General features: G+C 35.1%; 1 protein-coding gene and 1 long non-coding RNA gene across 3 annotated transcripts; both read left to right on the plus strand.

Moving 5' to 3' along the window:
• Nucleotides 1–2,159: 2,159 nt before the first annotated feature.
• LOC136260331 (uncharacterized) lies at nt 2,160–6,468 on the plus strand. Its single transcript, XR_010703501.1, has 2 exons — nt 2,160–5,400; nt 6,087–6,468. It is a non-coding gene; the product is annotated as an uncharacterized lncRNA (long non-coding RNA).
• Nucleotides 6,469–10,876: 4,408 nt separating this feature from the next.
• LOC136260330 (protein unc-93 homolog A-like) lies at nt 10,877–13,154 on the plus strand. Of its 2 annotated transcripts, XM_066054022.1 has the most exons (3): nt 10,877–11,830; nt 12,083–12,347; nt 12,755–13,154. In XM_066054022.1, exons 1-3 carry the CDS (start codon nt 10,919–10,921, stop codon nt 12,994–12,996), a joined length of 1,419 nt encoding a protein of 472 aa, XP_065910094.1. In that variant the 5' UTR covers nt 10,877–10,918; the 3' UTR covers nt 12,997–13,154. The 2 variants fall into 2 exon arrangements, with proteins under 2 accessions (XP_065910094.1, XP_065910093.1); XM_066054021.1 differs by having other exon boundaries at nt 12,083–12,898.
• Nucleotides 13,155–15,981: the final 2,827 nt, after the last annotated feature.

A 15,981-nucleotide genomic window follows, 5' to 3' on the forward strand; every position in this document is an offset into this window, starting at 1 on the left:
ATGTATTAGGTAGTAGATCTACTGACCTGCTCAAATATTAAATCAGTGGTAATAGGCATAGTGAAACAATTTTCATATTGTTTATAATAATTATACGATACTGTGCCTTCTATTTTCTATTTATAATAATCCGGTTGTCAGTTGGGGTACTTATCCCCCCCCACCGTGTTAAACAGTAGTCAATAAAAAGATTTTACTACACGTCATTACCAATGTGACCATGGTTTGTTAAAGAGAGCAGTTCTAGATTACAGTTTCAATGATGTGTGTGAATCATTACTCTTTGCTTGCAATCTTACTAGAGAATTAGCATGAGACATGTTTAGACTGCATGCAAGTTGAAGGATCAAGTGATCATATTCATCTGTATTCAACATCGTGTTTGGCTGTTAGTGTTAAGATTCTGATATTTCTGACTGCCTGCTTTGGCTTTCATGCACATCCCTAGTTGTTCCAATAAAATATGTACAACAAACTGGTGTAAACACATCATGTGGTTAGCATAAAGTGATCAACAAGCTGTGGAACACCTTCAGACATACAATATTTGTCACATGTTGAGCAGATGATATTGTGTATGTAGGCCTTATGCATGTAACGTAATCATGTTGTAATATTCAGATGTCTAGATCTGTTCCTTGTCTCCATATGGTTATGACAGGACAAGGGTTTATTTTAAAGTAGGTGTTCAATGTTCAACCAGTATATATTCATTTCACAATCCCACCACATACATGATGCAATAAGTGTTGGATCATGATGTAAAACTACACACATATGTACGTATGTACACACTTCTTTCATGTAAAAATGTATTAGTGTTTATACCTTCTGTGGGTATATAGTGTTCCAGGAAAAAATCATGTAATTGTGGTCAATAAAGTCACTTAGTTGTACCAAATGGTTTTTCCATAGAAGAATCCTGTAGGTATAATTTCTTGTTATTAGTCATTGGAAGTAATGTTTATTATTAGAATTCTAAATGTACCTACGTAGCTGGAGACCAAAAATGGCATTCTATTAGTCAGAGGTAGTGTATGTGTACAGGCATCTGATGTCTCAACACACAAGGTATATACAATAGTGTACTAGGCCTATTGCTGATCATAACCAACAGTAACATTATTTTGTATAGAGCAAAACAATGTATTCTGGGTCGAATTATAGGTCAATAAAAAGGTATTGTGTTCGTAAAGATACAGTGTTTATTGAACTAAGACACACATCAGTATGGTATGTACAAACTAGTGTAGCTACTACACGTACTCAAATATCGGTATTTTAAACATTGAAAGTTTCAATAACATGACAGCATGTTTTTGATATGAAGCATTCAACAAGGATGTAGATATACATTTACTGTAATCCCACATACTCCAGCCTTGTACTGTATGAGCTAAAAAGACAATTAAGTATAACAGGTTGGGTTGCAGTATTTCATTAGAAACAATAATAGTATTGCATCAGAACATTTTTAAAGTGACCAGGGCTAGCTGGTCTTTATAACTCTTAGTTTTCAGTTGTTCCTATAACCATGTGAAGACCATTGATGAATGTGAATGAAGAAGGATCAAGTACTAAAGTATGGCCAAAGAAAGTTATTTATAAAAACCTGACTATGATTGGGCTTGTGAGTTTACTGAATTATTCTGCTATTGGCCCCACGAACACTTTGATGACCAGTGTAGCTGGGAGAACACTAGGAAATTTAACTTATGGAATGAGTTATTTTTTCACTGCTTTGTTTAATTTTTTGTCAGTGCCTTTTTTGAGCAGTTTTTCAAGCAGAAAGAAACTTGTGCTATTTGGTGTTTCATGCATTATTGAATTTATAGCTTGTAACTGGTACACCAGCTATTATACATTAATTCCAGGAGCTGTGTTGTTTGGGATTGGTGTACCTGTTGTGTGGATGACCTCACTGGTGTATGTGAAGGAATTAGCTGTCTATTATGCTAAAAACAGTGCACAAAAAGATACGAACATTGCTAGTTATTTTACTGGGATTTTAATAGCATTTTTTGTGATTGGCTATTTAGTAGGGAATGCAACAACTGCGGGGATATTGACAATACTAAAATCTGACCGCATCAACAACAATATAACAGACACGGACCAGAATGACAATTTCAATGAATCCTAAAGACTGAAGACATGCACACTAAAGACTGCATGCACTATTTTAGTGTGAATTAGTACCATGTTTTATTGTATGGAAATCTTTAACCTGAATATCATACAAGCCACATCTCCAAGTTGTGTAATTTTACATGTAAGTTTCCAAGTCTGCAGTAACTGCATGGCTGTCACATTATACAGAAGCTGGTGTGCCACTTCAGCACAAACAGCTCTTTATTACTTTTCTTTTTTTTCTGTGGAAATGCTAACCACATTGAGTATTCCGCATACCAATTATGAAAACGCAATCGCTCATGGAATTCCCAAGGAGCAAACCCTCAAAATTTGGCTTGATTGTTTGTTAGTTACCAAAACAGTAAACATGCCATCTGATTGCCTTGAATTAGTACACGTAAGGAGAACACATAATTATACAGTAATTATAAGTTTGATTGTGTAGAAGTTTTAATGTGCTGACAAGATTTCTACACTACCATAAACAGGGTAAGTTTTGCTGGGTGGATAAGGTTTACCAAGACTATTCACAGTAAAAAATCTGTGCTAAAGCTTAAAATTGTAATTAACATATATAGAGGGGAAACTTTGCGGTTTGCTTTAAAATCATGAAAGTTTTCCCTGACGAAGGTTTCCTCATTTAATTTAGACTGGAGTATGATGTGGTCGAAGACTACAGATGAAATTAATTACCAAGGCCACATGCTGAAGCCGACACTACACACATTTGAGGGACTTTTGGTATAGGAACCTTGTCACTGTGTTCTAAGTGTTTTAGAAAATTCTCCTGATTGGAGCAGATAAAGAAAGAGTGAGAGAAGTGGCAAACTGTGGGTGCTAGCATTGAGATTTACTCTTCAAATTATTGTGTCAGTGTCACGTTGTGACATTGATGTACATAATCAGTACTATCAACTTCTAAATCAACATCTGTCTTGTCTAGTTAACACTAAGGACATTTTAATTTTGTGTAGTATAAGATGTAGGAACTGTACTTGTGGCTCATGTTAATAAAGCACGATGTTATATGTTTAAAATAAATACTGTGAGTGTACATACATACATACATACCTGCCCTGTAAAGTACTTGGCCATTTCAGTTTAAAGCCCATTACCAATTGCAGCAGTATTTTGTGGTTTCTACTGGACCATACCAATTAAGTCAGAGTTGTATTCATCAGTAGCAATGCTTTAAAGATCTAATTGAGTAGTAATGACTTAATATTAGAACACATGGCATTGTAATGAATGTACTATTAGAGTAATTGACTGCTCTATTAGAGAATTTCATCTTTTGTAGTTATTTGCACACCATGTATTAGGTAGTAGATCTACTGACCTATTGCTCAAATGTTAAATCAGTGGTAATAGGCATAGTGAAACAATTTTCATGTTGTTTATAATAATTATACGATACTGTGCCTTCTACTTATTATAATCCAGTTGTCAGTTGGGGTATTTATCCACCCCCCCCCCCCCCCCCACTAAAAAGATTTTACTACATGTCATTACCAATGTGACCATGATTTGGTAAAAAGAGCATTTCTAGATTACAGTTTCAATCATGCGTGTGAATCATTACTCTTTGCTTGCAATCTTACTAGAGAATTAGCATGACACATGTTTAGACTGGATGCAAGTCGGAGGATCAAGTGATCATATTTATCTGTATTCAACATTGTGTTTGGCTGTTAGTGTTAAGATTCTGATATTTCTGACTGCCTGCTTTGACTTTCATGCACGTCCCTAGTTGGAATGCAATTCCAATAAAATATGTACAACAAACTGGTGTGAACACATCATGTGGTTAGCATAAAGTGATCAACAAGCTGTGGAACACCTTCAAACATACAATATTTGTCACATGTTGAGCAGATGATATTGTATATGTAGGCATTATGCATGTAACGTATTAATATTCAGATGTCTAGATCTGTTCCTTGTTTCCATATGTTTATGACAGGACAAGGATTTAAAGTAGGTGTTCAATGTTCAACCGGTATAATTATATTCATATCACAATCCCACTACATACATGATGCAATAAGTGTTGGATTATGATGTAAAACTACACACATATGTATGTACACACTTCTTTCATGTAAAAATGTATTAGTGTTTATACCTTCTGTGGGTATATAGTGTTCCAGGAAAAATTCATGTAATTGTGGTCAATAAAGTCACTTAGTTGCACCAAATGGTTTCTCTATGGAAGAATCCTGTAGGTATAATTTCTTGTTATTAGTCATTGGAAGTAATGTTTATTCTTAGAACTCTAAATGTACGTCCGTAGCTGGAAACCAAATGGCATTCTATTCGTCAGAGGTAGTGTAAGTGTACAGGCATCTGATGTCTCAACACACAAGGCATCTGATGTCTCAACACACAAGGCATCTGATGTCTCAACACACAAGGTATATACAATAGTGTACTTGGCTTATTGCTGATCATAACCAACAGTAACATCATTAATTTGTATAGAGTAAAACAATATATTCTGTGTTGAATTATAGATCAATAAAAAAGTATGGTGTTCGTAAAGATACAGTGTTTACTGCTTTGTTCAGTTTTTTGTCAGTGCCTTTATTGAGCAGTTTTGCAAGCAGAAATAAACTTGTGCTATTTGGTGTTTCATGTATAATTGGATTATAGCTTGCAACTGGTACACCAGCTATTATACGTTAATTCCAGGAGCTGTGTTGTTTGGGATTGGTACACCTGTTGTGTGGATGACCTCACTGGTGTATGTGAAGGAATTAGCTGTCTATTCTGCTAAAAACAGTGCACAAAAAGATACGGACATTGCGAGTTATTTTACTGGGATTTTAATAGCATTTTCTGTAATTGGCTATTTAGTAGGGAATGCAACAACTGCAGGGATATTGACAATACTGAAATCTGACCGCATCAACAACAATGAAACAGACACTGACCAAAATGACAATTTCACTGAATCCAGCAAGGAATGTCAGGCCAATGATGATGGCTCACAATTTGACTCCCTGACAACCAACACTTTAAGAGGGATAATCCTTTTTTATCCAATATTATCGCTGATGACGGTAGTTGGATTCCTAGATGATTTAGAGAAGCAGCAACACCAGATAACTATTGGATTAAATGTGCTATCCACAGCAACTAAGCAAGTGTGGTTAAGTGCAATTTCTGTGGCAAAGTCATTTGTACAAAAGAAAATGTTAATGTCATGCCCACTATTCTTCACATCAGGACTGGGAATAGGCTTCATTTATACTTAGCTATACTAAAGTGAGTTAATATAACAGTACATTGAGTTTTGTGTTGTTAAATAATGTGTTTGTTACTGACATTTACAATAAATTTAGAATTTACTTACATTACCTTAGTATAGCAAAATAGATTTATTGTTTTCTATATCTTATTAGATGGCTTATATATATATATTATATTATATATAGTTATTATATAGGTATTTCACAGCCTTGTTGGTAGAAGGGATTAAACTATTGGTTGAGCAGCATTTTCTGCTATATCTGTAGTGTGTACATGTACTGAATGTGTGCTAATGTATGAGTGTTGCTATTGTTCATCGCCTACAGACATATGTGGCCGAGTGTGTGGGTGTACATGTGGTTGGCTATACTATCATGATCTATGGACTTGGTAGCAGTTTGGGCAATATTGCTGGTGGAAAATTGTTAGCATTAGAAACAAAATTTAAAGTTGTTTTAATAGCATTAACTTTTCATTTGTGTTGTTTTTAATTATCTGGGAGAGGGAGCCACTTTTGTCCATTCTGTTAACCATTCCATTTTTGTGTGGTATCTGTGATGGTACTTGGATGACTGTGTGCATCCACTTACATGCAATAACACTACACATTCTCAACTATGTAACGTAAAGTGCATTCATATGTATAGCACTGTACAAAACTATATCTACTCCTGTACTTTAATGGGTCGTTTTTTGCACAGGTTTTGTTACCACAAGTTTTGGAGAAAACCCACAGAACTCCATTGCAGTCTACAGGATAATATACCAGTTTGGTATAGGATTCAATGGTCTTCTTGCACTGGCTATACCAACAGATATTCATTTGATAATCTTGTTAGTGATGTATGCAGTGTTTGCACCACTACACCTGATAATAACTTGCTATCTTCAGTACAGTCAACACTGAATAGTGTACTTGAGAAGTTTCATGGATTTGTTTGAACTAGTTCTTTTTGTTTCTGCAAATTGGTGTCTTCAAATATATGAACAACATTTTGTTTTAGATGGACAAATATATTGCACACACTGTTAGCTGCTTTTTATACGAGTTATGAAATAAACTGTATGTATTGTACATATGAATTCTGTCTTTATGGAATGGGCCGGGTGCTACACAGACGAGCTTTTGCATACATGTGTCATAAAACGTGTGATGTGAAAGAACAGAATCCACAATCAAAGTTAATCATATATTTAATTATGTATGTATCTTTATTGATAAGCACAGTACAAATAAGAACTTATCACATATATACTATTAAGTTGTAATATGTATTGCTAATGTCTACTTGGTAAATGCATGTGTAATGGTAATAACATTGTTTACCTAGAGGTTGAATATGGAGTGGAGGAATGGCAAACCTTAATCATGAGTGTTTCAGAGTTCACTGTCAGATAATTTTGTTACATTAATGCACTACAGCAGTTGAAAAAAATCTATGTCATTTATTGCAATGGAACACCTATGGATTTCATTCAGCATGTAGCGACTCTGCTTATATCATTTCAGTAATCTGCTTTAACAGATCTGCCAGTAACACCTCATGTACAGCCATACTAGTAATGCTATCAGTGTTTGCAAATCCATCAGGTAGCTAAGTATGCATGATTTTAACTCTTAATAAACTTTATTAACGATCCGTAACTAAATGTGCTTTGTGGTAAAATTTGATCTCTTTTATTCTAGGAAAAGTACTCAGGTCTGATGCAAGAGTTTTAGCATGATGCAATCATATCAATTGCCTGTTGTAAACACCTTCTGTACATTCTTATGTATCTGAAAAACATGTTCATTTGTGCTGCCATGGAGGCTTGAAACTGGCACCATGCATGTCACATGTGCTTGTATATAAGTCAGTTTACATGCTGTTTCTCTACTGCATCAGAGAGGTAATATTCATATATGTGTTTTCAACCCAAAAAATCACTAAATTAATGTACACACATATGTAATTGTGGTTTTTAGTTTATGGTTTTTAGTTTATGGTTTACGTTATGTAGCAGAAAAGTGTGGTGAATGTGGCAATCAGTGAGTGAGCGGTATTTCTCCAAACCAAATCTACCAAATCCTTTGTCTAATACAAATCTGTACTGAATTCCCCAAACTTCTCATTTGCACCAAAATCCTATCATGGCAAATTTGCCAAAGTTTCCTGCTATGTGGTAGTGAGATGAACTTATGACCATTACAAAAATTAAGGGCTGAAAACAGCTGAAGCTTAATTAGATTAGCACAATATTATTTTAAAAATAGTGTTTTTCTAATGTCCACGTAAACAAACACCTATTCCTTGGAGTTATTTTTTTCTTTTATATACTTTATAGAATGTGTACTCTCAAGTAATATGGGGAAATAATATCTGGCAAAGTATGGCCATGGATAGACATAAATGCACTAACTAAAGCTACTTGCTTAGCAGCTATCCACATGGTGACCCCTGTGTAACAGCTATTAGCTAACTAATGCTGGTGATCATGGGGTTGGATTACGGTGTAGCTAGGAAGCTGTCTGATGGTAGTAATGATAATGTGGTCAATAATTGGTCATAATCACTCTTACGTAAATTAGTTATAACCGGTCACACCATACACCAATCAGTCATTTTGGTCGATTTATTGTCACATGTGTAAATGTGGATGCACTTCAACTAGATTCAGAACTGTTTTAAATAAATGATCATGGGTAAGCAGTTAAACATGACAAACAGACATGGGTATGCAATATTTTGGTATACAAAATTGGTTAGTGGATAGTTCATGTATATGCACTGTTAATCTTGTTTGATCTATCTGTGCATAAAAAGAAAGCAGGCATGTGATTACTCATAGCTACAGATGACTTGTTTGTATGCATATAATATTATGCATGCATGTAAGTATGCAGCGGCGGAGGAAGTAGTTAATATGAGGGGGGGCTGGGCTGATCCAGACTTATTTCTATAGTTTGGTAAGGTGAGACCAAAAAAAAAAAAAAAAAAGGTCGCAACCAACTGACAAGAGCTTTCACCTCACTAACTACCATTTCTAGCTGATAAACTACATAAAAATCCTTTCATAGCTCGCTACACACTGACTACTTTATTAGAGTGACTGCTCTATTATAGTATCTCGATCTTTATCACAGTTTTCAGCCCCACTCCAAGAAAGATAATTTCGGTGTGATATCATTCTGAGGGGGGGCTAAGCCCCCCTCAGCAAACCGAGGGGGGGCTTTAGCCCCCTAGCCCCCCCCCCCTTTCCGCCGCCTATGTAAGTATGTATGTATGTAGTATGTGCATGCATTCATCAATGTATGTATGTTTGTGTGTACAGTATTATGTATGTATATGCATGTAGTATAAACCATATAAGGGACCGCATTTGCACATCACATTAAGTCATATGATACCCACTTCTATATATACGCTGTACACAGACAAAAACGGCATAGGACTTGACTTTCAGAGGTATATCTAGTACAATTATAAACATTGTGAAGAATAATAAAATTTCAAGAGTGCATGAAGGATGTCTGTGACATTTCCCTCTTCTTCTCCCTATCAATAAACAGGAGAGTTCTAGTTGTTGTTTGTCTTACTTCGGCTTCAAGAGAGAGAGAAACCATCATCAATTTTATGATGAAACAAATGAACAGAATTACTTACAAATGTGGTGTGTTCTCGGGCAATTGTTTACACCAACCCAATGGTAGTAATGAATACATTAATAAACATTGAATGTCTACTTAAAAATGGACATGGATCCATTTCAATGCAACACTGTGGATACATGCATATGATACACCTGAATATTAATACAGGTTACATTATAGTTATGTAGCTTTTATTCATCATGTTACAAACATTGTATACCGTAATTCGATTTATTTCCATGCAAAAAATTTTCATGTAAAAATATTTTCGTATGATTTACGTAAATGACTGCTCTATTAGAGTAGTTCGATCTTGTATAAAAATTTTTGTGCAATAAATTTTTGTACAAATTTTGCATATGAAAATTATTTTACAACGAAAAAAAAAGCAAATTACGGTATAATTATTATCATTACAATCTTCAGTGCATTATTTGGCAACAGTGTGTAATAAAAAAAAATTAATAATTTTGACACCCTATCACTGTATTGTAAACATTCAGGGTCACTATATAACTATCAATCACCATGTCTATCAATTGTAAGCTGTGCCTCTAAAAGGGTCTGTCCGGCAACTGACTTACTAGAATAGGCCACAGCTGGCAACTATATAATGCTGCATGCATGATGAGCACACTAGACTATTATGGTACCTAGCTGCTGTAAGTTTACAACTTTGTCCAAATAACCAAGCTGAACTAGTTACAAGCTGAACTAGTTACCAGGAAGTGCAGTTGCTGGAAAAAAATTGTTAACTGCAGGTTGTGCAAGTAGTTAAGCAAACATATGGACTTTGTGTTTCATGTGGTGCATAAAGTTGAAGCAATTGTATTCAATTGTTAGAATTCATGCTGTTGAAATTGTGAAGAATGAGTGGCCTACAGTATGTAAGACAGAATGTTAAGCAGTCCAGATCCTTTCAAAGTTTCCACGCCTCTTATTAGAGTACACGCGTATCATGTAAGGCACCATGACAGTGAAGTTCAATGCTGTACACTGAAGACTATGACATTTTGTACAAATAAATGGTAAACAAGTTACTGGTGTCATGTTTCAAATTCAGGTATAAAACTACACACATAATGTACACTTCATGTACTGGTATGTAACGTAGTTGTACGTAGTAATGTACATCCTGTATTAGTGTTTATGTCTTCTATGGGCACTATAGGTATACAGTACTCTATACTGTACATTCATGTTAATATAAGATACTTAGTTACACTATACAGTTTCTTCCTGGAAGAACTTACATGCCTTTGATAGCACTGGTAGTTAACATTGAAAATAGAAATGCATGCCCAAGTGAAGTATAGAGTGAGTCATATCAGTGTGTGAGCTGTGTACTTATAATATGTACATACAGCTGGATATTGCAATTGGCATTGCTCTGCATACACACATGCAACTTCTCAACACGCAAGGCGTATGATCTATCAATGGTGTATTTGTCGTTGGTATAACATTATGAGGTTTAAACAAAACAGTGAATCTATGTTTTGGTATACTATAGTATCCTGAGGCATATACATATACACTAACAGAGAGGTGCATAGTGGAAGTGCTCACCATAATTCAATATACAAGGACTACAAACTGTTATCATAAGGAAACACCAGTATTTTAAACATAGAGAGTTTATACATGTCAGCATGTCTATGATATGAAGTTATGAGGTCATATATAATACATCTGTAATCTCATATACGTAATCTGGCAGTTTGTGCAGAATGAATAATATTATGTAAGTATATAGCAAGTAAGACAGGTAGTTCCAGTTTTCATCAGGTTGGGTTGCAGTGTTTCATCAGAAATGGTATTGCATCAGAACACTATAGCTTATTTAAGTGGTCAATTGTATGGATGGCAATATTCCTTCAGTATTGCATATGAAGACTATTGATGGATCTGAATGGAGAAACAGCAGTTGGATCAAGTACTCCTAAAGTATGGCCAAAGAAGATTATTTATAAGAACCTGGTTATAATTGGGCTTGTGAGTTTGCTGAATTTTTCTGCTATTGCCCCCACGGTCTCTTTGATGACCAGTGTAGCTGGGAGAACACTGGGAAATCTAACTTATGGAATGAGTTATTTTTTCACTTGTTTGTTCAGTTTTTTGTCAGTGCCTTTATTGAGCAATTTTGCAAGCAGAAAGAAACTTGTGCTATTTGGTGTTGCATGCATAATTGGATTTATAGCTTGCAACTGGTACACCAGCTATTATACGTTAATTCCAGGAGCTGTGTTGTTTGGGATTGGTACACCTGTTGTGTGGATGACCTCACTGGTGTATGTGAAGGAATTAGCTGTCTATTATGCTAAAAACAGTGCACAAAAAGATACGAACATTGCCAGTTATTTTACTGGGATTTTAATAGCATTTTCTGTAATTGGCTATTTAGTAGGGAATGCAACAACTGCGGGGATATTGACAATACTGAAATCTGACCGCATCAACAATAATGAAACAGACACTGACCAGAATGACAATTTCACTAAATCCAGCAAGGAATGTCAGACCAATGATGATGGCTTACAGTTTGACTCCCTGACAACCAACACTTTAAGAGGGATAATCCTTTTTTATCCAATATTATCGCTGATGACGGTAGTTGGATTCCTAAATGATTTAGAGAAGCAGCAACACCAGATAACTATTGGATTAAATGTGCTATCCACAGCAACTAAGCAAGTGTGGTTAAGTGCAATTTCTGTGGCAAAGTCATTTGTACAAAAGAAGATGTTAATGTCATGCCCACTATTCTTCACATCAGGACTGGGAATAGGTTTCATTTATACTAGCTATACTAAAGTGAGTTAAGCACAGTGTAGTATAGTTTGCAACATCAAATTAATATTATAACTGGGTAATGATGCTTACACGGTTACTATATGGCTTTAAGTTTAGAACACCAAACATTTCCTTGGCTTTAAAGATGGTATATTCAATGAATATAGGACTTACAGTTTCACTGCAACACAATCATTTACATAACTTTATATTTCGTATGTATTTAATATGTACTAATAATGTATGAGTGTTTCTATTGTTCATCGCCTACAGACATATGTGGCCGAGTGTGTGGGTGTACATGCAGTTGGCTATACTATCATGATCTATGGACTTGGTACCAGTTTGGGCAGTGTTGCTGGTGGAAAATTGTTAGCATTAGAAGCAAAATTTCAAGTGGTTTTAGCAGCTTTAACTTTGCATTTAACAATTTTGTTGTTTTTAATTATCTGGGAGAGGGAGCCACTTTTGCCCATTCTGTTAACCATTCCATTTTTGTGTGGTATCTGTGATGGTACTTGGATGACTGTGTGCAGTAGTAAGTATAATGTACACAATGTCTCACATGCAATTATAGGTTTAAGGAAGAAAATCCATCCCTCCTGGAGGAAGACTGAGTGTGGCCCTGACTGGATATTGGGTGACCTGCAGTTTGAATCCTGGGGTTGGAGGGATTTTTTTCCTTACTTTGGCCTCTTTTCTGTTACACCTTATCAGTCACTAAGTCAAGTCATTAAGTCTAAGTCTTTGAAATTAGGTAATCCTATAAGGTTGCAGCACACGTTGCTGTCAGACCTTCAGTGCTGGTCACTGTAAAGTGTTAATAATAAAACATACTCAAATAAACACGTACACACTGCTATGTAATAACACATCATTTTACCTAATCCTTACAACTAATGATTATTATATAGTTTTAACGAGTCGGTACTTTCTCTCTGATAGGTTTTGTCGCCACAAGTTTTGGAGAAAACCCAGAACATTCCATTGCTGTCTACAGAATAGTATTCCAGTTTGGCATAGGATTCAATAGCCTCCTTGCACTGGTTGTACTGACAGATGTTCAGCTGATAATTTTGTCAGTGATGTATGCTGCGTCTGCACCACTATACCTGACAGTAATTTGCCTGTCATCAGTACAGTCAACACTGAAAGATGTACTCGAGAACTTACATGGAAATATTTGAACTAGTTAATTTATTCTATAAACTAAACTAGTGATTTCAAATGTGTAAACTTTAGTTTTTAGAGTTCATGAAAGCAAATTATGTACATATGAAATTCTCTCTTCTGAGGAACTTGCACATATTAAAAAATGCCTATGCACTGTCAATCCGGATATAAAAGTATCCCAGAGCCAGCATCAGCTTCATTCAATTCTATACATTCAACATAAGTAGTTGTGTAGATAAGAAGCAATATCATGTCACATTATGTGACCCGCTGAGCGAAAACCCGACTTGTTTGCATTTTCCTTGAACTTCATGTTATGAATTTTCTGTTGTCAACAGAGAAAAACCAGTGAGCTGTTGAAGTTTCAGCCTTATCTGGTAAGAGCTTTTGGAGTTATATACCGATAGACAACAAGAAGAGCAAGCAATTGATTTGTACAGTGACTATGCAGACATAAATTACAGTTGCTTGTTTAATCAATCATAAGTCTTGAGTGCAGTGGACTACAGAGGTGTCAGTCTATTCACTATGACTGGGGCATTCATAAAGGTATAGTTTTTGGCCTAAATATACCCATGCTATCAAACAAGAAGGCCGTTTAAGCTCAGAAACAGTGACAATAAAGTTACATTTTACCACAACATAAACAATCACACATAATTCATGTTTGCTTCATGGAACTCTCCATGAAGAGAAGAATCCATTGATATATTAGATATTTTAATTTGTGTCTTCCTTCACTATTTACTGAAGCGATTAAAACATATGTAAAATTATTTATGTAACATGTGTCTTTTACCAAATGTATCAGTTTCAATGGCATTTATCTCAAAAACAGAATTATGCAAACAGGTTGGGTATTCACTCAACGGGTCACATAGGACAATATATTAAAGTTGTGACATATATGATCAACAACCATTCTCTTTATGTGATATAATGCAACATTAATGTACTGCAGCAAATTTATTTTAAATCCACTGATACCTACTCTGGCATGCATGGATGTTATATAGTAGATCAGATCGGTTAAAGCAACAATGAAACACTGAATCAATAATTGTCATCACTGCATACTGAAGTAATCCATATTCTCATTTCTAAATAGCTGTCAAATTCAAACCATCAGGTATACAGCTAAACCATACTGGTCATTTCCATTGAACAGGTAGTTAACTAGCTAAATGTGTTTAGTGGTAAACTATAATCTCTTTAATTTTGGTCACTTTGGTCTGATGCAATTTGTTATTGTAATGGTGAATAGTGAGCATGATGCAATCATATAAGTAGGCTGTATTCTACAGTAAACACATTCTCTTCATTCCTATGCATCAATTCTAAAGCCATATGGCTATAGTAACTATTGTACTGGCCGTGAATGCATAAATTCAAAACATGATTCTCAAGATTGACAGCTAGACATGCTCCAAACACAAAATATTCTTTCATTGTGGAATAAATTTTATATCAAGTCACAGAATAGTGTATCATGTAGGCAGTACAGTCAGTGTAGGTACCGACACACGCGGTATAGTATATTTTAATGGAACCAAGAAAATTCTGTGTCCGTACCTATTCTATCCCCAACAAACTGAGATTAGCAATCGATACTCTATACAGTACCACTCAGAGGTAATGTTATTTTGCGAGAGCGCAAGTAATTAAAAAAAACTTGCTAATTAAAGGGCATGGCACATGTTTCGTTTGCGAGTATTTATCCTATTTCGAGTATTTATCCTATTTCATTTGGGATAAATACTCATAAATAAAATGGGTGCCACGCCCTTTAATTAGCAAGTTTTTAATCGTTTGTACTCGCAAAATAATGTTACCTCTGTATATTTTCTGATATTTAAAAACTGGGTATAAATGCCTATTAATAGTGCAACCACCCTATTGGAGCATTCAGCTAATTAATAAGTCACTTCATTAAAGTGTTCAAGCAGCCACATCCCTTTTCACAGTTTTGACATACATGAAATTAGTCTATTCAAAACAGAATTCCTGAAAACTATTTAGGGATCATCTATATTTCTACAAGCGTACAGAGAGTTCTCTTCTTACTTGCCCCTCCCTCTTACCCAAAAATGTACTTAATGTTGATGCCATATGGTGTATAAATATTAACCTGTGTTGGTTTTTCTTAGTGCATTTGCTTACTTCAAGTCACAATGTTGGCTTTGACAGAATGTTGAATATTTAAAGCCTTGTGTACACTACTACCTTACATAGCTATCACCCAAAGCAATTATTCAGACTTCAACTGCCACAATACTGTATACTGGAGAATCATTTCTTTATGTGGTACTACTACAGCTAACATATACACAACAAAATATCCTAAACAATATAACTATGACTTGCACAAACAAAAGACAAATATACCATAAATCATACATAAAAATTTTCAAGATGGAAATTTTTTGTAAATTTTCGTAGACCACCTTTCAGCTATGAAAACTTTCCTCCGAATCTTGTCATCTACGAAAGTTTTCTACTTCAAAGCTATTTACGTATACGGTATATCCCTTACACAACCAGATATACATACCGTATGCAAGGAAATTTAGACGTAAGAAAAATTTGACAAATTCAGACTTCAGCAGATCTGACAAATAAAACGTTGATGAAAATCAAGAAATTGTAGGCAAAACCTGTACTTTTATGGGCGCTTATAAACATTCGACAAATTTAAATTTGATGAATTAAGCCGATTCGTCAAATTTTTTTGACGTCAAAATTTCCTTGCGTACGGTACTGATATGTAGTTAGCTTATTGTTAATCAGATCAAGAAGTTAACCTAAACCAATGTGGTGGGTGGCTCATTAGTCATTACAATGTTACATGTACCTGATGTTTTATTGAATGCTCTATTAGAGTATCTTGATCTTTTTATTAATCATTATAGAGAAGCGAAAGAGTTAAAGCAAGCCCATCTAGCCTTCCTTTCCCTATGTAAGCAAGTTCGTTTATAACTTCTATACTATCATTTGACATT

This window comes from Dysidea avara, chromosome 7 (assembly GCF_963678975.1).
Source record: "Dysidea avara chromosome 7, odDysAvar1.4, whole genome shotgun sequence".
In the NCBI taxonomy this organism is placed as follows: domain Eukaryota; kingdom Metazoa; phylum Porifera; class Demospongiae; order Dictyoceratida; family Dysideidae; genus Dysidea; species Dysidea avara.